The sequence below is a fragment of the Pavona decussata genome, unplaced genomic scaffold (assembly GCF_977016875.1).
Source record: "Pavona decussata unplaced genomic scaffold, jaPavDecu1.1 SCAFFOLD_77, whole genome shotgun sequence".
NCBI classification, from domain to species: domain Eukaryota; kingdom Metazoa; phylum Cnidaria; class Anthozoa; order Scleractinia; family Agariciidae; genus Pavona; species Pavona decussata.
In genome coordinates this window covers 93,978-117,202 of record NW_028145495.1, presented here as the reverse complement: position 1 = coordinate 117,202, position 23,225 = coordinate 93,978, and the positions used below count along the sequence as shown (strand labels likewise).

The 23,225-nt window shown below is 39.0% G+C and overlaps 2 protein-coding genes across 4 annotated transcripts in view; both read right to left on the bottom strand.

Annotated features, from left to right (window-relative positions):
- LOC146476365 (regulator of G-protein signaling rgs-2-like) overlaps positions 1–13,218 on the bottom strand; it is a 31,888-nt gene extending 18,670 nt beyond the window's left edge. Inside the window, exons 1-4 of one of the 3 annotated variants that reach the window (XM_085114538.1) lie at positions 13,086–13,218; positions 10,231–10,309; positions 9,238–9,305; positions 9,006–9,126 (exon numbers count right to left, since the gene is read on the bottom strand). In XM_085114538.1, coding sequence (XP_084970664.1) covers positions 9,006–9,026 — 21 coding nt within the window. In that variant the 5' untranslated portion in view covers positions 9,027–9,126; positions 9,238–9,305; positions 10,231–10,309; positions 13,086–13,218. Of the gene's footprint in view, positions 1–9,005; positions 9,127–9,237; positions 9,306–9,535; positions 9,674–10,230; positions 10,310–13,085 lie in introns of those variants that run through there. The other 2 variants (XM_085114540.1, XM_085114539.1) reach the window with 2 other exon arrangements.
- Positions 13,219–15,095: 1,877 nt separating this feature from the next.
- Positions 15,096–22,816, bottom strand: LOC146476364 (uncharacterized). The gene is made up of 2 exons (XM_085114535.1): positions 22,241–22,816; positions 15,096–19,176 (listed from the first exon to the last, which is right to left on the bottom strand). Exons 1-2 carry the CDS (start codon positions 22,721–22,723, stop codon positions 18,265–18,267), a joined length of 1,395 nt encoding a protein of 464 aa, XP_084970661.1. The 5' UTR covers positions 22,724–22,816; the 3' UTR covers positions 15,096–18,264.
- Positions 22,817–23,225: the final 409 nt, after the last annotated feature.

Genomic DNA, 23,225 nt, shown 5'->3' with positions numbered 1-23,225 from the left:
CAACGACGACAGCGACAGCAACGACAACGCCGCAAAAACAATAGGTTTAATAAAAAGAAAAGTGTGTAGGGAACAACGACGGAGACGAGATATAAAACAATAAGTTTATTTCTCTTTCTTAACTCGAACGCCACTCCCGACCCATTTGGTTTCTGGTTAGTTCTAAGTTAGTTCTGGTTAGAAATAATCGCGAAGTAGCACAAATAAAATGACTTTCAGTATTTTCAAGTGACGTTTTCGTTGCTGTCGCCGTTGTCGTTGCGTTAGTTCCGCTAGCTACGCAAACTAGGGTGGTCTTAACTTTTTACCTGTAGCCGAATAATGGCCGTTGAGTGGCTGATCGATTTTAAGCAGGACCTTTACACCATTAAATTTATTTTACTATAGTTTGCAAAGCCGGAAACTTGACGTCAAGAAAATTTGAAATGGGGCATTATTGGGAGATAAAGAATGTAAACGAACGACTTTATCCACGCAGCTGCTTGCACAATTACGCCATGATTAGTCAACCTCAATTCTCTTTCCAATAGCCTCAATCAACACCTCTCTGTCACGAACTGATGGAGCACCAATATGGATTTTTGGTTGAAAGCTTGTGATAACTTGGGACTTCTGTTGGCATGGTCTTGTCCTGGGAAATTCGACGCTGAGCGTATTTTAGACCAAAGTATTTTCCCAATACCTTTGTTCAAACCTAGCTTCCTAGTCGGAACATTTGCTGTGGTCCATTTAGTGGGCAAATTTCGTTGACTTGGCCGTATGCTCGTCATGTGCTTAAACGGTAACTGACCTTTCCTAAATTCCATTTTTATCGTTCTATAAAATGTCTTTGATTGGAATAAATTAAATAATATTAATTCTATCCTTAAATAGTTGTAAGTCTGGACCGCCGAGTTTAGCACTCGCTACCTGAGGGCCAGTCTTTTTTCTTGGGTGGATTTTTGAATAAACTTGAACTTGAGCTTAACTGATCGCAAGCACATACGTGTCCTTTGGGGGCTGTTTCTTCAAAACCTTGATCTTATTGCAGACAAAAATTTATCATTTTCCAGTAACCAGTTTCAGACGCGGCCTCTAAAATCTGTGCCAATTTTCAGGCCAAAGCGGTTCAAAAAACCATATGCCAACGGCGGCGTGATCGAAGACATGAATTTTAATTTTAAGTGGTAAAAACAATATTTTACGAACGAGCGCAGCGAGTGAGTAAAATACTGTTTTTACCACGAGAAAACAAAATTCATATCCTCAAGCCACCGCGTGTAATTTCCTTTTTATTATATAGACAATTCATCGCTCGCCATTTTTCACCGTCTGTTTGCACAAATAACCGTGAAAAAGCGGGAAATGACGTCATCAATATCTTCACTGATAAGGATATGGAAAATACGCCACTCGGGTCCCAGATGTAGTTTCGTATGAAATTTACGAATGGTGTATTTTCCAGTAAAACATTCGTGTTTATTTATTAAAAGGTAAAGTACTGTACAGCCCCCGAAATGAGGGTCAATTTGGCGATAAGTGCAAGGTTGGCATCATTCCTGGGGCTGCCCGAATCCTAGCGGCACACTTCCACCAAAACATCCGAAGGAGTACCTCTCCGGGGACGAGCGTGTACTTGTGGTGACTTGTGATGACGTGCATTAACCTTGACCGTGCTCAAGTTTGCAAACAACTCGACGCAAGTTCCTGCTTCCCCCTTGGCCCCATGACTAACACAACGCAAGTCGAAAAAATTCGGCCTCGGGTGTTGCTTAATTTTCAAATACAGCGCGCGAAGGCATGCAGCCCTGCATTTAAATGATTGTTTTCAACTTGCATCTAGTTGGAAATCCGTGTACTAACGTTGAGCCCATAAGAGTTTTCCAAATCGATACGATACGGTTCCGACACTTACTGATATGTCATTTCTTGCCGTAACTAAGCACATTACCCTTTTGTTTGTAGTTCGTATCCTGTATGTAGCTCTAATTACTTCTGTATGCTGCATTTCCGTGTTTCTTCCTGTTTATGTAATAATGTTATGAGTTTTTGCAACAAAAAAAAAAAAATTAATGACTCCATCAACCCATCCTCCATGTTCTGTATTGTGACGTCATCACTAAAGGTAGTGCCCAGGCTATCAAGAAGTCGTCTCGGTTGCGAAACTCCGTATGAAGTATAAAGAGACCCTATGCAAAAACGGCTAAAATGTTTTTTAATATTCTTTTGTTTGCATTTAAATGAACCTTACTAAACTCGCTCTTGGGTTCAAATATCAAAGAATATTTTAAACTGAACGAGGGTAGTGGTGCTAATTTCAGTAATTTGGATGCAGATAAAAATATCTTAAAATGTCAGCCATTTCTGCGTAAGGTCTACAAACAGCACAAACACAAACAAAATGTTGATTGTGTTCACGAAAACAGTTGTATACTTGGGAAAACAAAAATTACGTTCATTGTAAACAGAATTTCCCCGAACACAGCTTGACACATATTCCAAGTAGTCACATGTGCAGTGTTGAAACAACCGATATTTTTTCGTAAGAATCGATTCTGTACTTTTCAGGGAAACCTCACGAGTATCGAGTGATATCGAATATTTGCCATGGATGTCGGATCACCCTTACCGTTTAGCTATCCAACTTTCAAACTTGCGATTCCTTGTCACTCCACTTGCCCTAGGCTACTGTTAGTTTGTACCTTGTTCTGGGTAATCGATTAATTTGCAATTGCACTAGCCACCGCACAGGATTAACCCTTAGCTTTAGAGCGGTTTTCAATTGAGTGTCGAAAGTAATTGCGTTTTTGCTTTGGTTTTGCATTACTACCCTCTGTGATTGGTTGATAAAACTCGCGCCACTTTCTCAACCAATAAGATGTGAAACCAAAACCAATCGTGCCTCGCTCGCACGCCTTTTCTCGCGCTTGGCGCCAGTTACATGTATTTGCTTCGAATTCTGATTGGCTCGTTGTGTTGTTTACATCCGTTGTAATTTGTTTACATCCAGAGTAATTACTTTGGTTTTGGTTTTACGACACTCAATTGGAAACTGCTCTAAGCCCCATAAGTGCCATAAGTGATTAGCATATACTTTCTCCTTACAAGACCACTACTTGATTAAACATCTAGGTTATGAGAATAAAGAAAATAATCACCGAAAATAATATGTCTTGATCTTTAAAGAATTTCTCCAAAGAAGTAATCGAAGGAATATCCGGAAAACAGTGGGTTTGGGGGGGGGGGGGGGGGGGGGCTTAAAAGGGTTAAAAATCTAATGCAACAGCAAAGTTGTCCCCATGGTGGATATAACACCTACGGCCAATCTCGTATCCAGAGTCCTCAGGCTCTTTGGCAAGCGGTTGGTCGCCAGGAGAGACTCTGGGGTACTGGAAATTTTATTACCGCAGGAAACAATGCAAGCCGTTACGGGGCAGCCAATCAAACCATTTAATTTGTTTTAATTTTCCAGAGTCTCTCCTGGCGACCAACCGTTGACCCAAAGAGCCGTACGAAATTACAATACAGCAAGCTCTGATCTTTGCGCAGTTATAAACCATTACGTTTTCTGCGGTAAAGCTGTTTACTTACGTTGTTCCTTTCTTGTAACACTGAGATCATTACAGTGATCCTATGTGAAATTATGACTGATTCAGTTAGTACTTTTCGCCTGTTCCACCGATTCGCCCCCCCCCCCCCCCCAAAAAAAAAAAAGCAGCAAGTCGGACAGCAAGCTCGATCTCAACTAGGAAAATTAAGGATGACGACTGATGATCTACAAATTTTAATTTTATTGGTTGGCTTAATTTGAGCTCTTTTCTGACGAAATCGAATTTGCGACGACGATTGACTTCGATAACACGACAGTCTGAGAGACTGGCATGATGGTCTCGAAATGGTCGTGGATGGTTCAAACTTAACTTCTATCATGTAGAAGCAGGACATTTTTATTCGATAGAGGTCATCTGTTGTTATCTTACACAGGCTCCTTTCTTATCTCTTCAACTTGTTTGTTATCACAAATTGAAGCGAGTATGGATTGTATCGGTGTCTACTGCGTCAATGAAACGTTTCCAAAGCATCAAGTATACTAAAGTGAAACTAAAATAAATTACACTACCCGTTTAACATAAGTGGGAGTTGTTCTACTTTTTACTGTGCTACACCGTGCTGATGAGAGCCAACCAGCTCGAAACAGCTGTCCACGGTTGTCGCATTCTGTTCATTCTCGGTTTGGTCTCTATCATGTCGCTGTCGTGTTAAGTTTTCTACGCAGTCCGATCAGCCTTGCAGAAATTAATTTGAGTCATTTATATTTTTGGCTGATTAGATCTTTTACAGATCCTGCGTATACTTGCAGCATTTTCGTTGTGCGGTTCCTTGCTTATTGTTTAGTTTTATGCAACCATTTTCTGAATTCTGAAGTATTTTTTCGAGAGCTCTTTTGGATCCCTCAACTGAAGGTGATTTACTGAGGACGGAAAACGAGCGAGAAAATCCTTCGAAAGACAGGGAACGACTGGAGAAAACTCGCACTCATAGGGCCTTTGAAACTTCAATGGTGATCAGCGTCTTGCTTCTCCTTACAATATCAGCTTTTGATAAAACATTCACGTTATGAGAATAAACGAAATGATCACCAAAGATAAAATGGATGATTTTAAAACAAATTCTCCCAACTAAAACCATAAGGAATGAATACATAAGAGTGAGGAGAATATACTAGTTGACATTATAGCTTAAAGGGTTAACAATTACTCCCCAAAAACGAATCCTTCATCAGCCTTTAACCGACGTAACATGTTTCGAAGCCCAGTTTTGTGATGTGGGTCGCTTGCTAAAACTGTGTCTGACGCCTGCCAAATTTAGCCGGGTGAATGAGCAATAGCGAAATAAAAAATTTGCCACATTTGACATTCGTTCCACAGAGCCTGCAATCCTTTCGGTCAGTGCTGAGCTTGACGAATGAATTTCCACTCTGAAAGCAAAGGGACGCATGCACGTTTAAAAGGAGCAACATCTTTCGCAAAGACGAGATTTAGTATAAAAACCGCTCAAGCATTTTTTAAGTAAAATCAGAAAAGCTCTCTAAAAGGGGAGTTTTTTTTATCTTCATCCGGTTTGCATGACAATCACAGGGATTTCACTAATCATTTGAAAGCTTTCAGAATAGGAAAACAGCAATTGTCAGCATGAGAATAGTTCCAAATGGCACCAAATTTTTAAAAGACACAGCTTGAAGAGCTTTTTTGACAAACATACAGCTAATGCGAAATTCTTTAATAACAACAGTGGCATATTTTTAGGGGCGTCCAACTAGAACAGTTTAGAAAAATATTTAAAATGTTGTCTCTTGTGTCTCCAGATCGCTTTGTGGCGTTTAAAGGCAAGTTTATGTGAGCTGACTCAGTTTTATCTGTTCGAGTGCTTTAGCTGAAAATTTAAGTGGCAGAAAGTTTTAGGGAATATGAATCTTATTCCCCGAATTGATAATTTGCGAGATGTTCTTGGCTTCAGTACGAAAATGCTGCAAACAGCCAACCTTTTTTCGCATCTTTAACGACAAATTTGCCCCTCCGAAACCGAAAGGAATTAGTTGTCTATTCTAACGAAACTTTGAGCTTTCATTTTGCCGACAGAAACTTGAGATTTTCTTTACAACTGAAACCAAAATTCTGAGCAGATTACGGTTAGGCGGCCTTCCGAAATGACATTCACCGAAATGAAATGCGTTGGATGCCGACTTTTTTTTCAATTGCCGTTGTTGTTTGGTAAAGGAGCTTTATCACAGTACCATGAGAGCGATTGTTTTTCAAAATACACTCTTTTTTAACAAGAATATTGTTTTGCCGGCCCAGGCTGAATATTCTTATTGAATATTTTAAGATTATAGCGTTGTTGTTTGGCTTGTTTTGTTTTTTTAAAAAGGAAACATTTATCATGATACTTTATGTCTTTTGTGCTGTATACCATGCATACGTATTACATGTACCGAACATTAGCATCGAACATTTGACAAGTGCATGTTTTTATCGTTTTATTGGCTAGTTTTGAAATTTCCATTTCAGTAGAGAAAGGAAAAATTTTTATACGGTTTAGATAAAAACATATAATTGTAGTATTGTATTTACAAATTTTTAACACAAAAAATTATATTCTTTTCAAAATCTCAGCCTCGGGGTTTATTCTTAAAATATTCTTAAAATTTCGCAAATTTCAACGTCGATATTCTTATAGAATAAATTCTTATATAAAAAAGAGTGTTGATTAAAAATCACGTCTGGTAGTTAAATTTTTCAAACCGTGGCAAGGAGGGTTCAAAATACAGACGGCAGACTGATCCAAACGGCATAGATGGCGAACCTTTCGGATAGAAATAAACAACAAAGGCTAGAAAAACTGAAATATATTAGAAAAAAAATGTTTGCCCGATATTTCGGTTTGCAATACAAACTTTCCTCGGGGGCTGAATGCAAAAAATGTGAGAAACATAAAAGGATTGTTACAAAGAGCGTTCGATTGTAGGACGACTTGGTTCCGGTCGAATCAATTCATGCATGATTACGGATTTTACGAGCACTCAACGAGAATACTTCCCCAAAATACTTAAAATGCTGTTTCCTGCGTTCCATGGTCAGTTATGGCCTTTTCAAGGTATCATTTTTTTTGAGCTAGCACTGTTTGGATTCTCTAGCTGAAAATTTAAGGCCCTGAAATTTTTTGGGAACAGAATGTTATTTCTCGAATTCTCGAGCTGCTCTTGGCTTCCCGAAAATGCTAGCTAGCTTTGCACTTTAAGCCATAGGCTTTAAGCGGCACTTATGTCCGTTCGATTGAAAACAAAAGGAATTATTTTTCCAGTACCACGAAAGTTCGAGGTGGTATTTTGCCAAAGAAAATTCCCATTTTCATCACAAATTAGTCCGAATCTTTGAACTGCAGCTAAAGCTTTCCAAAAAGATATCTTACTGAAACGAAACGCTGGTAAGTACAGATATAAGCACAAGAGTGGTACATGAAAACACCTCCGTCTTATGTAAGCATATGCATAAAAAAATAAAATCCTTTTTCTTATGCTTCCGGTTATGCTTATGTTTGCCCGTTTTCACTCGATGTAAAATCTAATGCTTCTACTGGTGAAGTTATAAATAAAATATTTTAAAATGTCTTTCTAATTTGTGAATTCAATTCCGCACAGCAGTAACACAGGACGTTTGGAACCAAATCGTTCCACTTCCGACACGGGATTTAATTTTTCGGATTATTATATGCAAGGCAGCTGTCGACGCACTAATTGGGTTGTATTCAAAACGCGTCAAACTCAAATTTACAGCGATCCATTTATTTCAACAAGAAAGTGCATGCACGACGCCTGAAAAGTGCTTTATTTTCGCAATGAAGAAATAAAAAAACGCGAAAATAGAGGCTAAAGTTATGTAAGGCATTTCATGGTTATTTCCTCTGAAATCGCGACATTAAAGCTCCTTGGGGTAACGGTGTTAGTTTTTTCCCCATCATATCTTTCTCTCCACAACACTAACACTGAAAAAGATTTTCCAAAACGAAACAAAGTCTTGTTTCTAGGCAACCAGTAAAAGAGCCCATCTCGTTTGATATGATCTTTTGGCAAGAAAATATTTTGAAAGGCAACTCGAAAAGAAGCAGAGGTTTCATTGGTTATGAACAAGAAATCGCGTTATTTGCTTGCAAAGTTTTAGAAAATTCACAAACCTGGTCAGTATCCGCGACAGTAAGGGTCTCCCTTTTGAATTTTCCAGTGCTGTTGTAATCTTGGAGCTGTCCGGGTAGTCTAAATTCTACCTGTCTAAGCGACCATTAATTTTGACATGACGTTTTCCTTGCCGATTGTCATGTTATGTAAATTATTCACGTGCAAGTCTAATACCCTTAGGGCTTACGAATATTATTTTTTCGCGTTGTTATTACCGCTCTCTAGCTTAACTTCGTGCATTATCACATAAAATCAACCCTTTAAGGTTCCACGGGCTTTAAACACCACGCTACACCAAAATGTTTACACAAGCGACAAACGCGAAATACCTCGAAAACATTTACCTTTCATTAATTAAATACAAAGCCGATGAAGATTTCGTCAAGCTACAGAACGGGGTCTTCAAGCTCCAAAAAGAGTTTCCCCATTTTCGGTAGCTTAATTATGTCATAACAAAGTCAAAAGTGTAAATGAATTTCGCGCAACTGTGTAATAATATTGTAAGCTGGAGGTCCTACGTGTGCGAACGCCATGAAGTAATTTAATGGATTTTAAATTGAAAGCTTAGGTTTCGCGAAAGCCATCGAAAGTAAAAAACTCCTTATGTAAATTTATTTCTAGGTACACTGAAATTCATTTTCCGAACTGACATTTACGCTTTCTTTCCAACGATCGCGTAAGTCAGTTCCTTGGTATCAACCGTAGCAAGGTTTTCTCTTTTCACAAACATTTGGGCAAAACACACCAATTTCCAAACATTGATACACATTTATCCCTCCAAGGAGATGAATATTTGTTGAATGAAATAATTGTTGAATGAAATAGAAAAAAAAAGGTTTTCCCTCAGGTAACCGTGAAATAAATCAAATATCGCCTTGGAAATTACCACTGAGGCCGTCATAATCACTCTGGTCAAAATGGCGTTCCCTTAATCCTGAAAATATCCTTTTATAAGTCAACGCATAAGTAAAGAGCTTCGTTTCTTGTATGCATGATAAGATAAGCTAGCGCTAAGAACGACGATTCGATCACAGAGATCGTGGTGTCACAAACAGGCGAACGCGTTAATTTGACGTTTTATCGCCGCACTAAACTTTATGTTCCTGTATATAGCACGGCCGGGCACTTAGCAGCCGGCAAGGGACGACATTTACACAATGTCACCATCTTGCGTAAGGAGGAGTATCACAGACATGTAGAATAATAACGTAAATAAGGAAGCGACGCTGAAATTAAAGCTACAAACAGTTCGTTGCTACGAAGAAAATTTGTAAGGTGTAATCTTAAAACTCACCTTCCAGCTCTTTGCACTCATCGGCCCAGCAAGGTTCAATCCCCAAGTTCTTTCGGCTACGTAGAATTTAATCCGCAACAAATTCAAATCAGGTACGAAACCCTTAGTGGCGGTTAAAAACCTTTAAAAACGAAAACAAGAAAAAACTGAACCTAACTAAAAGCTGGTACAACTTTTCATTCGGTGAGATTTAGTCGCTTAACTGCGATTGATGGAATGGACAAATACTCACCTCGCTCTCGGAATATCAGCTGAATCTTTTCGCTAAGAACTTCGGTTGGAAATTTTGTGGTAAAACGTCTGGCAAAAACAACATGTAGAAGTTCAACACTGGGTAGGTATGAGGCATATTTAATCCTTCATAATGCCCACTTGAGCGAAAGGACGAACAGATCCTTTAGCTACTAATCTATATGCCGAAAAGGTGGCATTTACAAACAGAAAATGGGAACGCAACAAAATTTGCATAACACAAAATTTTTCCTGTTTTGTGGTGACAAGCAACATGAAGCAAGTTTTGTTGAACTTACCAGGAAGAAACGTCGTAGCTCGCCTCCCGTACAAGCCAGGCCCGGTAAATTTGTTTGATATTTTGTAATTGTCTTTCTCTTAGAGATCCGAATTGCCCCCGGCATGCGCGAAAAAAAGTGAAATGAAATTTGCTATATCGATGCAATTACTTAATGTTTTTCAATGAAGGGGGATTTGGTTGGTTGGTTATTTGTTTACTCAGGTTAGAAAGCAAAATAGCAATTAGGCAAAGTTGCAAGTAGTAATTAACTTTTACTTGGTAAAATCCGTGAAAATCACCAAATTAAAAACCATCTTTCAGGAAAAAATGATCCGACTTTAATACGAAAACTCCTTTGCGCGAACCCTTTTTTTCTTTTGAATTTAGTTATTTTTCCACACCGGAAAAACTTGGGTTGCAAAGCAAACAAGCAAGTTTGAAATGCGAAAACACCTGGCGCTATTTGAGTGTTTTGACAGCCGGAATAATTATCCGTAGCTCCAAAACGTCACGGGACTTCTCCTTGAGAAGCTAACACGAAAGGATATTTTGGATCCCTGGATTAGAGTCGTTTATCTTGTAGGTTCAAACCAAGAGTTTTACAGCGGGTTGATACCTTTTGGGCATACTTTTTTTGTTCCTCACATTTCTTACTGTTAAGCTTAGGTTTTACCTACACGACCCGACAAGCTAATAATTGTAACAGGAAATTACCTTGGCTGTAGTCAGTTCAATTGAAACACTTTATTTAAGGACATGTTTCATATTCGGCGCAAAAGTGATTGACAGCCACCTAATACAACAAAAAACAGTAAGGAAAAGTTCTGCTTTTAGTTTACACTTAAATGGTCACACTTTAGAGGTTTCGTCCACAGTATTAAAAGCTGAAACTCAGCATAATGCGTAAAACCACGGAAAAGTACGTCAGTTGAATAACAAAGAGTTAAAAAAAAAAAAAAAAAAAAAAAAAGATTGTACATACCTCGGATCACGTGCCGATCGACATATCTCGGTCGATATATCGGCCGAGTGTCGGTCGATATGTCGACCGATACATCGGTCAAGTGTCGGTCGATATGTGCACAAAATACACATGATCCCATACCTCTTACCAACCGAGCTCGAGGTCCGTACAATGTGAGTTATGGGCCGAGTTTTTTCCCGTTGATTTATGGCCCAAGAGCAAAGCGCCCGGGCCGTAAATCAACAGGAAAACACGAGGATCCGTAAGTTACAGTACCGACCGAGAAAACGAGTTTAGTAAGATATTCATTATATGTCTGTGGTTAATCGGGCGTGCGGGAAAGGAAACTTCCAAATTTAGCGGGCCGTACAGTGAAATACGGCCCGCAAAATTGACCAATCACCCTGCACGTACTAACTGAGAGATATAATAAAGCATATAAACGTATTAGATATTAGAATCACCTTGTACAGCATAATTAACTTCACCACAGGAAAGTACTGCTCAGTAGCTTTCATTTGAATGATTTCATGCACGAACTAAAAAAAAAAATGGTTCACGATGTGACATGTGATCTGATATGATGCGATATCAGCCTTAACACGATTAACCTATCCTTAAAATTGTTGCATTCCGTTTACGAACTGACCGGTCTGGCAATTCGACATTATTAACTACTGCATCATTGGATAAAAATACAATTCCAGTGTTTTGATTGGCTTAGTGGCCGTGGAATATCAGACATCATGATACCATGCATGAGAAATAACAGCTTTTAAAACGTCTCCTGGTCGCTCTTATGACGCCGTGAAATCGGGAAGATCTTGTAATATTTCTTGGTTGTTTTAATAAAACAGTTGTTCCACTTACGCTTGCTAAATATAGAATGATTATAGCCAACTCGCGCTACTCCGGGGCTATCATCTCATTTCCAACGCGTGCTCGTGGAATAATTATTTTAAAAATATAAGAAGTTCAAATTCTCTGTCTTTCAGATCCGGTGGAAGCCTAGCCTCCCACGCGGGAGGCTAGTGAAAGCCTGAAGCGTTAGCTTTTATTGACAGCTATCGAGCAGTAATTTCCCGGGTAACTTTTAGTCCAGGATGAAATACTATCGGTGAAAGGATGAAAACTGACGATGGCACAGGGGTTGCCAAAACATGTCTTTCAAATTTAAAAGTCTTGTTCTCTTCATTAAGATTGAAATAAAAGAGATTGAACACTAATTTCCCATCGTTCAGCGCTAGCTCCCGTGATAGGCCACAAATATATGGCCATTCTAAGTCTATGGAAGAAATCCTCAGTTGCAGTTGCGACCAATTAAATTACAGCTATCAAGAATAGCAGTATTGTGAAAGTTTAAAACTGAAAACATGGAATCATCGCATATTGTCTTGCACTCGTGGTAATCAGTGATACCCAACAATAGCCGTTCTTTTTTGGTGGTATATTTCAGTATTCGGATGGGCTAAATCGCCTTACAAAATTTGGACTTTACTGTGAAAAAAAAACCTGACGTTTTCTTTGGTGTAATGCCAGCTAAGATTTCGTAACATAGGAAAATTAAATTCTCTCGTTTTTGACGGGAGAAAACCGCCGCTACGAGCGCGAAACAACAAGACGAGCTTGGATTTTTGGAAAGCCAACAGCCGCTGGCGTAAATTCTGGGGATGGAGTTGTGTTCCCTAAAACTTTTTGCCGGACATAAAAATTCAGCCAACGAATCCTAACAAATAAAACTGTCAAAAATACATTAAAAGGGCTGAAAACGAGCTTGGAAGGCATAAAACTATGTTGAATGGGCCTGAGTTAAGTATGATGACAAGTTGCAACGAAGGCCTGGCAAACTCTATCACCGCAGGCTTGAACTTTCTTTATGGTAATTTTTCCCCTCGTTTCTATTTATACCAACAAAAGAATTAAAAATGACGACAGATGTATATGGTGAATTGTAAATACAGTACTGGATGTTATGGTATCGGCTGGGGCATATATCGAGATCATTGAAGCGAAATAGTTCAAATATTGTTTCCTGAATTGTAGCATGCATTATTTTATGGCTTCTCGATGGCAAAGTTGTGTAAGCTGAACACAGTTTCGGATTAATTTTTTAGCTGAAAATAATTTAAAGTCTTGAAAATTTTAGGAAACGACCATATTCTCCAAATTTACAAGCTACTGTTGGCGTTCCGAAAATGTTATCCGGCGTTTTTTCGCCCGCGAAGCGACGTATTTGCCCTTCTTTAGCGTTGTGAACTTTTGAGGGGACCGTGCACTAAGGAAAACTATAGTTTTTCTTCACAATTTAATTTGAATTTCCGAGGTGGGTAATGTCTTTTCGAACAGATATTCAACCGAAATGAGCCGTCAGGGTGCCTCTGATATCGACTGACTTGAATATGCAGCTAGGTTTGGACAAGTTTCATTGAAGTATCCAAATAACACAATTGCCATGGCGGAGAATGCGGGCGGGCGGCGGGAATTTTTCGCCGACATTTATAAATCGAATTCAAGCTTCCTTAAACCGTCTTCAAATTAATCAATAAACCGCCGAAAAACGAGTGCAACCAAGCAGCGTGCTTAGAATTAATGCAGTCCTATTTACCTTGTTTTCAATCTTTCAGATCAGGCCAACTGTGAGAGATAAAGTCCACCGAAAGCCGCTTCCTGTCTGTTTAAGTTAAAAAGTTGCATTTATTGCGCTCTTTCAAAAATCTGAACGGGGAAAAATATTGCGAAATACCGAATTAAGTAGGCGCGCTCTCCCAACGCACGTATTTTTGTAATAATTGCGTCATGAATTTGTATTGCATGCAATAGACGTCAAACTTCCTAGCTTCCACCAGTTAAATCGCTTAAATATTGCGACAGATGTCAATCATATATTTTTCCCCAGTTATCGAACTGTTTTACATGTTATTGTTTAAAAACATCACAAGTTTTTAGCATTTAATTTAAGCATGCTATCTGCGTTCCGGTCACGTTTTACCGTAGTTCAGATGTCATTTTGCGAAAAGCTGGGCAATGACGACTTCCTTATGTCTTCGACTGAGTCAGTTGCTACGTTTTGCTTTCCTTTAGAAGAGAAAAAATTAAAAGCTTCACCAGTAAAGCAATTTTCTATTGTCATTTTCTTTATCCAAAGCTACAATGGCCGTCAAGGCTTGGGAATTTTTACGTTAAGAAGGGGACTTCCTTGAACACCCCCATACACCCCAACAATGTTGTTTTCACCCGCACAAAGGGGCAAGGAGAATTTTTTTGGGGAGGGGGGGAGTGAGGGAGGGTTGAGACTGTCACATATTCCTTCCTTTGTGACAAGTCGAAGGTCCCGTCTACGCTGACGGAATAATTTTCGTTTGAAAACGGAAACTTTTCTTTCCGTTTAAGTCTATGTTCTGGCCACGCGAATGACGTCCAAATCCGCAAACGTAACGGTTGAACGCAATCTTTAGAAAACGGAAGTGCCTAAACAGCACCTGTGCATGCGGACGGTGAAAACGCATGCGCGTTGTCGGAGGGCTAAGTGCGCCTCAACATACTATATGCATACTATATTGCACACCCAATGACTTTTAGTCCATGCAATTTGTTTTGCATGTGCATGTCAAATTAAGACGAAACAAGTAGCTTTGGCCCAAGCGTCCCTCCAACTTAGCCCTCCTTTTCTTCCCTGACTAAGTGTCCCAACGACAAGATTGAAGATTTTCCTTTTATAACCTGTTTCCCGTTGCGTGCGTCATATGACGGCTGACATGCCAGTCTGGTACGCTCAAGGTTGTGATCCACTATGAATACGAGAATCTTATTTGCTGTATATCGTTTAGTTATTGACCTTTTCAACAAGAGAAAATGATTTTTCATAAAGTTATGATAACGTAGGAGGTTGTTTGATAGAAGGCAAGAAGGACAGCGTGATCCGGCGGTGGAATAATTATAGGGCATTGAACTTGGAGGTACTGACCGAAATGTCCCAAAGTATACAAACCACTGGATGTAATATTTCAAACACGAAGAAGAGTGTTTCAAAGGATTATGAAGTGAGTTGAATAAACGAGGCACAGCCGAGCCTTTTTAACCAACTTCGAGGTGTTTTGGAAATCGGATGAAACACGCTTTCGAGAGTTTGATATATCTTCTCAAAACATTAATAATTCTTTAGGAAATTGCATGATATAATTGGATAGTAATTGGACCTCATGAAATCTAAAGTGGTGACGCTTTAGAGATTTAAAGGCAAAAAACAAAACAGGCGATAAGCAAATCCCTGTTTGACTGACATGCAAATATCATTTTCGTGTTTTCTAATAGAAATTTAAATTAAAACTGTGGTTCCAACAATTGAACGTCAATTTATTTCAAAAGAAAAGGTTTCCTTTCAAGTTAAAGATAAGAATCAATTTTGCATTCTGTTTTACTTTCAGACCATTCACATCTGGAAGTAAAGTGTATTTCTTGTTGTTTGTGTGCCGTTTATTGCACTGATTCGTGACTGCGATTATCGCCTTATCTTTTCAGCAGGGCTTGAGTTAAATTGAACGCGACGGAAGTGCGACTGACGCATAAATTTTACCTAAACGCTGTGTAGCTAAACATATCAAGCTTGTCACCAAAATGATGGATATATTTTATTTCTATTTATGTAAGGAGAAAACAGACAATATTGGGGAACTAAAATACTAATTTTTCCTTAGTTCAAAACACCATAAAATGTAAGGAAATGTAAATAGACTAGCTGAAGGAGCAGAATTTCCGTGTCAAATAAAATGAACAAAGCAATCAATGCACCAATACAAGAGATGTTTTAAACTAGTACCCAGAGCCCTTACGCTCTTTGGCCAGTGGTTGGTTCCAAAGAGAGTCTGTACTCTGGGTAATGGAAGGTTTTCAATGGAGGATTTCTGCGGTAAAACGATACAGAGTCGTTACAGCGCAGCCAATCAAATAATTTTTTTTTTCAATTTCCCCAGAGTCTCTACTGGCAACCAACTGCTGGCCAAAGACCATGAGGACTCTGGGTACGAGATTAAAGAGATGTCTGCTAGTTAAGAGGACTGGCGACTGGCAATTCTAAGATTTGGAAGGAATAGATACCCCAATCTCTATTTCACATTCTTTACTGTACAATAGACCATTCGGAGTTGCTGTGAACCTCATTATGAAAAGCAAGGCTAGGTGCAAAGCTTTTCAGATGAAAATTAGTTTTGTTTGCATATCAATGAAAACTGAATTTCATAATAAAAACTATGTATGACACCTCCCTTTCATAATGAGGTTCAAAGCAACTCGGAAATAGCCTATTTACTTGTTAATTTAATTTTAGATTTTATAAGTATATATATTTTTTAGGTTACAGAATATACTTAGGCAATGCTTAGTCAGATAAACTAATGTAGCAACATATTACAAGTTAAACTGAACACTTAGGATGCCTGAGGAGCCTCTTTTTGCGTTTCAACCAGAATGTTTCTCTCTGTAATTATCAAGCAGCCTAAAATAACTAAACGATATCTGCCTCCTCCGTAGAGTTTATGTCATGTTACTTAGCAACGCCACTGGCAAACTACACTAACGACTTAAGACCGCGGGCTCAATCTCGTCAATTATTTCATTTGCGAAGCCTGTCAATAAAATTCAGTGTTTGGCTCTTGTCGTATCAAGCAAATGAATAGCTAAAACAACTCTATAATGCAAAACCCGATTGCTATTTTATACCCTAACAAAGAAACAAAAACAACGGATACCTAGTGACCCGGCAATGACCTGAGCCAAACTCAGGAAAAAATAAACACTTTATATTGTCTAACACGTTCGGTTTTGTGTGAGTCTAGTTTCGTCAAAATTTATGACTTGTCCAACAAAAATATAATTTGCTTGTTACATTTTTGTGTTATATAGGTATATTTGTTTCACATCACAGAATACTCTTACATGGCAATGTTAACATCCGAAAAAAAAAAAAAAAAAAGGAAAAAGAAAACTCCTCTAACAACATATTAGAAAAGTTAAACTGACTTCTAAGGATGCGATTTGGGGCCTATTCCGACTTTTCTAAAAGTAAGTTGTTCCGCGCCGAATTGCAAGCAACGGAAAGTAGCCAAGATCAAAATAATTTGCATTCCGGTTGGTTTTGGTATATCTGGAATATGCCTCAGTAAATGCACCCTCAGTGAATGTCGTCATAGAGTTTATGTCTCGTTACTTAGCAACGTTACTGACCAACTACGACTGAGAACTGCGGGCCCAGTCACGTTAGGATCAGTGATTGCGTTAAAACATGGAATTTGTCATTTCATTTGCAAAGCTTGTTGACAAAATTGCCGACCTCTTGTCATGTCAAGCAAATAACTAGTCAAAACTACATCTCCATTTTTTTTTTCAAAGCGAACTGAAGAAACAAAATTCAAGAGTCCATGAATAAATACACTTCATGTAGTCTTACACAATCGGTCTCATATGAGTCCCGCTTCGTCAAATTTTACGACTTGTCTCAGCTACTAACAATTAAATTGCCAAATAAATGCACCAAATCTGACATAACCGATGATAAGCTTAATATTAAATAAGAATAAAAAGGTATATCGTTGGTTTCTATAATTATGATATACTTTTTGTTTGGTTATTACCAGTTTCTAAATATTTTTGACATTGATAATTGTTTCATCAAGGCCCTATTGACCCAAATACACCAAATGAACCATAGACACGCATGCATGTGTCTTCACGCTACGCTCTGTATGAAGAATTCTCGAAAAATTTAGGTACTGCACGAAAATGTGCTTCCTTGAATTTTATCCATGCATAGCCTATCCTATAATATGCTCAGCGATGAATCTGTTATTAAAAAAAATTCCTTTTATAACTAACTCCCATCGAACTATCCCGTCTAATGCCCCTATATTAAAATCAAGGATAAGCCATTTAGTCTGCTCGTATCATTTCGTCACTCGCGAAATTAAACAAGACTAAATTTTGTCATACCACGTACTGTATTCCACTCTGACTAACAGAATGGTCGGCCCAGGCCCACTTTTGTCCAGAAATGCACCTAACCCTGATTTTGAGTACTTTATATAAGACAGACCTTTTTGTCGTTTTCATATGGCTTTATGTTTGACAGAATTATTTGTGTTTTAGTAAAAATTTAGGGTAGGGGACACTCTGTGATGTGTATCATACATCTCATTAGCGTGCATTTCTGGACATATCCAGGCCAACTCTAAATATACCATACTAAGAGGACACGAGATATTTATGAACACATTCGTAAATGACCGTCGAAGTAGATAATTTACCAACGACAACTGACTATACCACCTTAAAATCGGCTAATGTTGCACTTTTTCAGCTGAATTCTATTCCTTTATATTTAATGAGAAGTTACAGGGGTTTTTCATTAAAAAATAGAAACAGAGTTCTTGTTAAAGTTGAACCAATGAGGACTTGTGACCTTAAAAATTGAAACACGCAATCTTCCTGTGGTCATTTACGAATATGATCTGTAACCATAAGAATACAGCTATCTTGTATCGCCCACTTTCAAACGATGAGCCGCGTGTTCCGTGGTTCGAATGTTTGGCTGTGTGGCTGAAATGACTGTGTACATATCCCCCTGAAAGTACTTCCCTTTACTGCCCTTTGTTTTTCAATTGTGAGTTTGTTTCTTTTAGCTTTCGACCTTGCGCGCTATATAAATGAAACGGATGAGTGAGTGGACGATAAAAGGCGGTTGTATTCACAGGCTGCAGTCAATATTAGATTTATTTCACAGTAGTAGCTAATTATTACCATATCGTACTTTGTCGTTTGCTTAGAGTCCGGATCGATTTGATCTCGGCCACACGAAAATCGGAGTTGCGCCGAACAGTTTGCGCCGGAAACATGACCTCACTTCTGTTCAGGAAAACTTCACTTCCGCTTCGCTCTATGATATTACCAAAGGAAACTCGCCTCAGGTCCCCTGATCCAAATTTTCCTTTACTTTGTCTCCTGCAAGACTTTAGCCCAGCACCACTCTCGTGTCCACTGTCATAACTTGCAACATCACTTCCGCTAAGTGAAGGACTACTTCCGCTTGCAATTGATGACCGACTGGACGCGCTGTGATAATCACTTCCGTCCGAGCCCAGGCTTCCTCGCCTAGGCGGTTTTTCCATGGCTACCTCTGAGTGGTCGGATTCGTCGGAGCCCAGGCTTCCTCGGCTGTGCCAGCGCTTATATTTCAGTGGCTTTTTCACGGTTTCCATGGCAATCCCGGTATGGCCGTATTCACATTCCAAGCTTCCTCGGCTGACGCAGCGCTTAGGTTTCAGCGGTTTTTCCTTGGCTACTTCTGAATGATCAGATCCAAAACTTCCACGGCTGCGCCAGCGCTTCGGCTTTAGCGGTTTGTCGCTAGTGGCGATCTCTGGATGGTTGAGGTGTTTGGAGCCCAGGTTTCCATGGCTGCGCCAGTGTTTTGATTTCAGCGGTTTTTCCATGGTTATCTCCAGCTGATCAGATCTGTCAGAGTCCAGGCTTCCTCGGCTGTACCAGCGCATCGGTTTCAGCGGTTTTTCCATGGGAAACTCAGGGTCGTCGGATTCATCTGAGGAGTCGAATAGTGAGGCATGCTGGGAAAGCTTGAAATCCTGAATGCTGTTGTTTAAATTTAGGAGCTGCTCAAGCAACTCCATGTCTTGTCTTCTTAGAGAGTTCTGAATAACGAAACACAAGGAAAGTATAAGCTATGAAAGTGTATCGTTTGCATGACAAAACTGTGTTTTAAATTTGATATAGACCCTTGTTACGCGAGGCCATGTTGAGTCTCAGGAGAATAAAAAGCTTTGTTTTCGCACGGCAAGCCTCGCTCAGACGCGAGTTCAATGCGAGGTTTGCCGTGCAAAAACAAAGCTTTTTATTATTGCTCCTGAGACTTAACATGGCTCCAAGTGACAAAGGTCTATAAAAACAGAAAGTAACACTTGTGAAATGTAACGAAGAAAAGCTTGATTTCTGAAGTTTGGCCAAGGTTTGGAATGACTGCCCTCACTATCATACACAACCAATATCTTACTTCACGTTTTGAAAGCACATGGTGGAACGAAAATTATTCGAAATTCTAATGTATCACAAGGCTATGGTCTCCTGATTGTATACATGAGCGTAAGCGAGTTGGTAACTTTCCGCAAAGCTGTACGCCTCGAGCAAACCAACTTTTCCCGGGCCCTAAAGGATTTTTTTGCTGCGTGTTGAGAGAAAAGCAAATCACACTCGCGCGAAAAACATCCCCGCGCGGGAACTCGCGTGCACCTACGTGTTTTGCTATTGTTACATCGCCATCTCTGAGAGATAATACTCTATCAAAGACACTTATGGTATCTGTGAGTCTACGTCAAACCTTCGTGATTCAAGCCTTGAACGTGCTTCAGTGACAACAGTTTAATTTTCAAAATATGCCGTTTGTTTACCACAAGATTAAGGCAGGACATCATGTGAGTAGTAAATTGATTCAATGTTTGCTTTACAGCCTACACAAAGTCATGTATTTCGGTGCTGTTTAAAGACATAATTTATAGAAAGATATATGATTCCGGCGAGAGTCATGGTTCCTTCCTAACGAAAACTTCACCTGCGATAACTGCAGTCCACAGAAAATAGCTTACGTCCCGAAATATAAATTCTTCTCTTTTTGTACACTAACCGAGTTTTTCATACACGATTCCCTCAGGATGATTCGCCTGTAATCAGATGAGTCACTTGTCATGATCGATCCACAAGTTTTGAGTTGCTCAATTTTCGAAAATGGTAAAGAAATTAACAGATCCTTTTCTTCATGGATTTTATGGACTTTGCATTGAACTGTGGACTCATTTTTGGTCGAATTTCCTTTACAATTGCCTGAAAAATGAGGTCTATACAAAACATTGAAAATAATCCATAACTCAACGCAAAATAAACATTGAACATACGCGGAATCCTCTTGTTCTTAGTTCAGAACAAAAAATAAAGAATTTCCGCAAACAGGCGCTCAGTTCCTTGACGCAAAACGAAATGAAAAATGACAGAATTTTACACGTGATAAGAGGACATCGTGATGTTATTCTGAGCATGTTTTAGTAACAATATGTTTAATTTCCAAGATATGCCGTTTGTTTGCGCAAGATTTACGGTAAAGCTGCATTGACTCTGTATTGTTTGCCATAACCTTATGCGAAACAGAAGTGAAAAATTCATGGAATCCCCTTGTGCGATTTGTTAAATTACTGCATAATCGGCCACATAAAACAACGGATACACCATCCCGCCTACAACGAATCTTTTTTGTCTCTTCCAGCCAACGAGTGTCTTAGAATGAAATAAGGGCGGATATTTTTTCCGTCCTGAGATCTTTATACAAGCAACGGCTCTTCTAAAACAGGAAAGGCAATACGAAAAAGCATTTTGTCGTACGTGGAAGATGATTTCGTTAAAGAAAAAAGGTCGGAATTTCTACAAACAACTTTTGTTCTGTTGGATAAAGATGAAGTAAAAAATTTTCCATTCATGTCCCCGTTTATATGTTCATGACAAACAACGCATAAAAAAATATATTTTTGGCGCAGTTGAGTCGTTGTCGCACTGTACTTCGTATTGGATGCTGTTGTAGCCATGTTAAAATTAGTTTAAAGGCATACTTGTAGTTAAAAACTACCGGAAAATTTAAACAATAAAAGGGAAACCCACAGCTCCCCAAGATAGCAGGAAATATAGGTCAAGTGTTGTGTCTTTTCTTGTATATGTCTAAAATGAAACAATAACGGCAAATTGCAGGTCAAAATTGTTTTAATACTTCCCCTCAATATTGTTGTAGAAGAAGGGCCTTGTATTTCTTTTCTTAGTTCACTGTGTTTCAACGTTGCCGGAAATCACAACATCTATGAATGCTTGCGCGTCGAAGGCTTTTAGATTGTTGGGCCGGCAAAAAAAAAAGGACTATTATGATTGTGAGTTCGTTGTTGAATATAGCGGGGTAGTACAATCATGTCTGTTTCAATTTTTAGGATACTTTTTTGACATGCAAAAACTTAACGCTTTAAGATGAGTACCAAAACTGAAAACTTTACCCACGAAAATTGTACGTAACCTAATTGCGGTCGTTTTTGGCCAAAGTTAAATGAAAAGAAGCCGCCAAAAGGTCACCTTTTTGAAAAGATACAAAAAGCTTACAAAGACGACAGCCTACCACACGTATGTTTAAAATCAATGTTGATTTGAATTCTAGTGGATCTCACGGAGAAAATGTATTCACTTGCAACTTTTGGGCATGTATCAGGCGATTAATTCTTGTTTAATTTTCAAGCGTAAAACCTATAAAACCGATTTGGCACAAAAGTAGTTTTATTAAAAGCAGTTCGCATGTTAAGACAAAAGCGAATTTGAAAGAAACTCACACTTATAATGCACAAAAATTAGGTCTGAAACAAAAGACGTGAAATGCGAATTCTATGGAATCTCAAGGCTATTGTGTTGCTTATACGTGGCGGCAAGAACAAGGGCAAAGATATCTGCATTGCACGCACAATTTTTTTATGGAAAAAAACAGAATTGGTTCTACTGCGTAGTGAATGAATTGAAGAAACTATATTTGGTTTCTCGCATAACGGGCAACTTATTAAAGCTCACGTTTATGTTAAAGTATTGTGTTTCAAGCTACAAGATACTTATTATTTTCCTCATAAAACATCTCTTTAAAGCCTTTTTCACTTATGCTAAACATTAATTATCAACAATTTTACTCACCATTTCGTGTCGAAGTTTTGCAAGCGAGACGTCGAGAGATCCCTTGCGTCGACCATGCCTACTTTTTTCCGGAGTCTTCTCTTGTGAATTGCCGCCATTTTCCATTTTTTGTGGTAAACTTGCCATCGACTGCGCTTTGACAATCCTCGGCTTGGCTTGAACATTCGTGGGTTTTAGATTTATGGTCAAAACACTTCGTTTAAACTCGGAATTCTTCTCTGGAATTTCTTGTATTTCTGCGACCTCGTCCGTCATCTTGTCCTCTGGTTCTTCTCTCCGTTCGTGAGTAAACTCATAACTTCCACATACATAACCAGACTTGATTTTACGCTCTTCGCTTTCGAAGAGTTCAGCGTCTAAGCAAGTCTCACTTCGCCATTGTTCAGGCTTTTCGTTAGAAACCTGCTGCCAATCTAACACGGTAATTATTTCACTTCTTGGACGAACGAAAATTTGTCTTCGCGGTCTCGTAGCCGTGTTCATCTTTAACGAGGCAACGGTCACGCCGCGCGTTCTGGGCAAGTTATAACCCGTCGTCGATTAAGGAATTGTCGTTTGTTGATTGCAACTAGCCGAAATCAGAGATTCGGCGGAAATTAATCGAAAAGGTGTGACGTGATCTATCAGAGGAAAACAATCGACCACCGACCTCATTGATTTGGCAAAATTCTTTTGTCTTCAAAGCAAACCACACGCCGCAGCAATAATCAAGGGTGCTTCTTTGCTAAATCCGCACCTAGTGGGTCTGGTTATTTTGCTTAAGATTTACAGCGTCCAAAAATAACCTAAAAGATTACTTTTGAAGGAGTAAAAGCTATGCGGCTCAATTAAAAACCAGTGATTTTCGAAACAATCCAAAATTCAATTTAATTCGAGTTAAAAAGTGCTTTGTTTTTCTCAAAGCTCATTCGCTTCGCACCTTTGTGTAAAATGCTGTTCGAGTTTTTCAACGCATTCTTTCAATTTCTTCTTCATTATCAAAGAC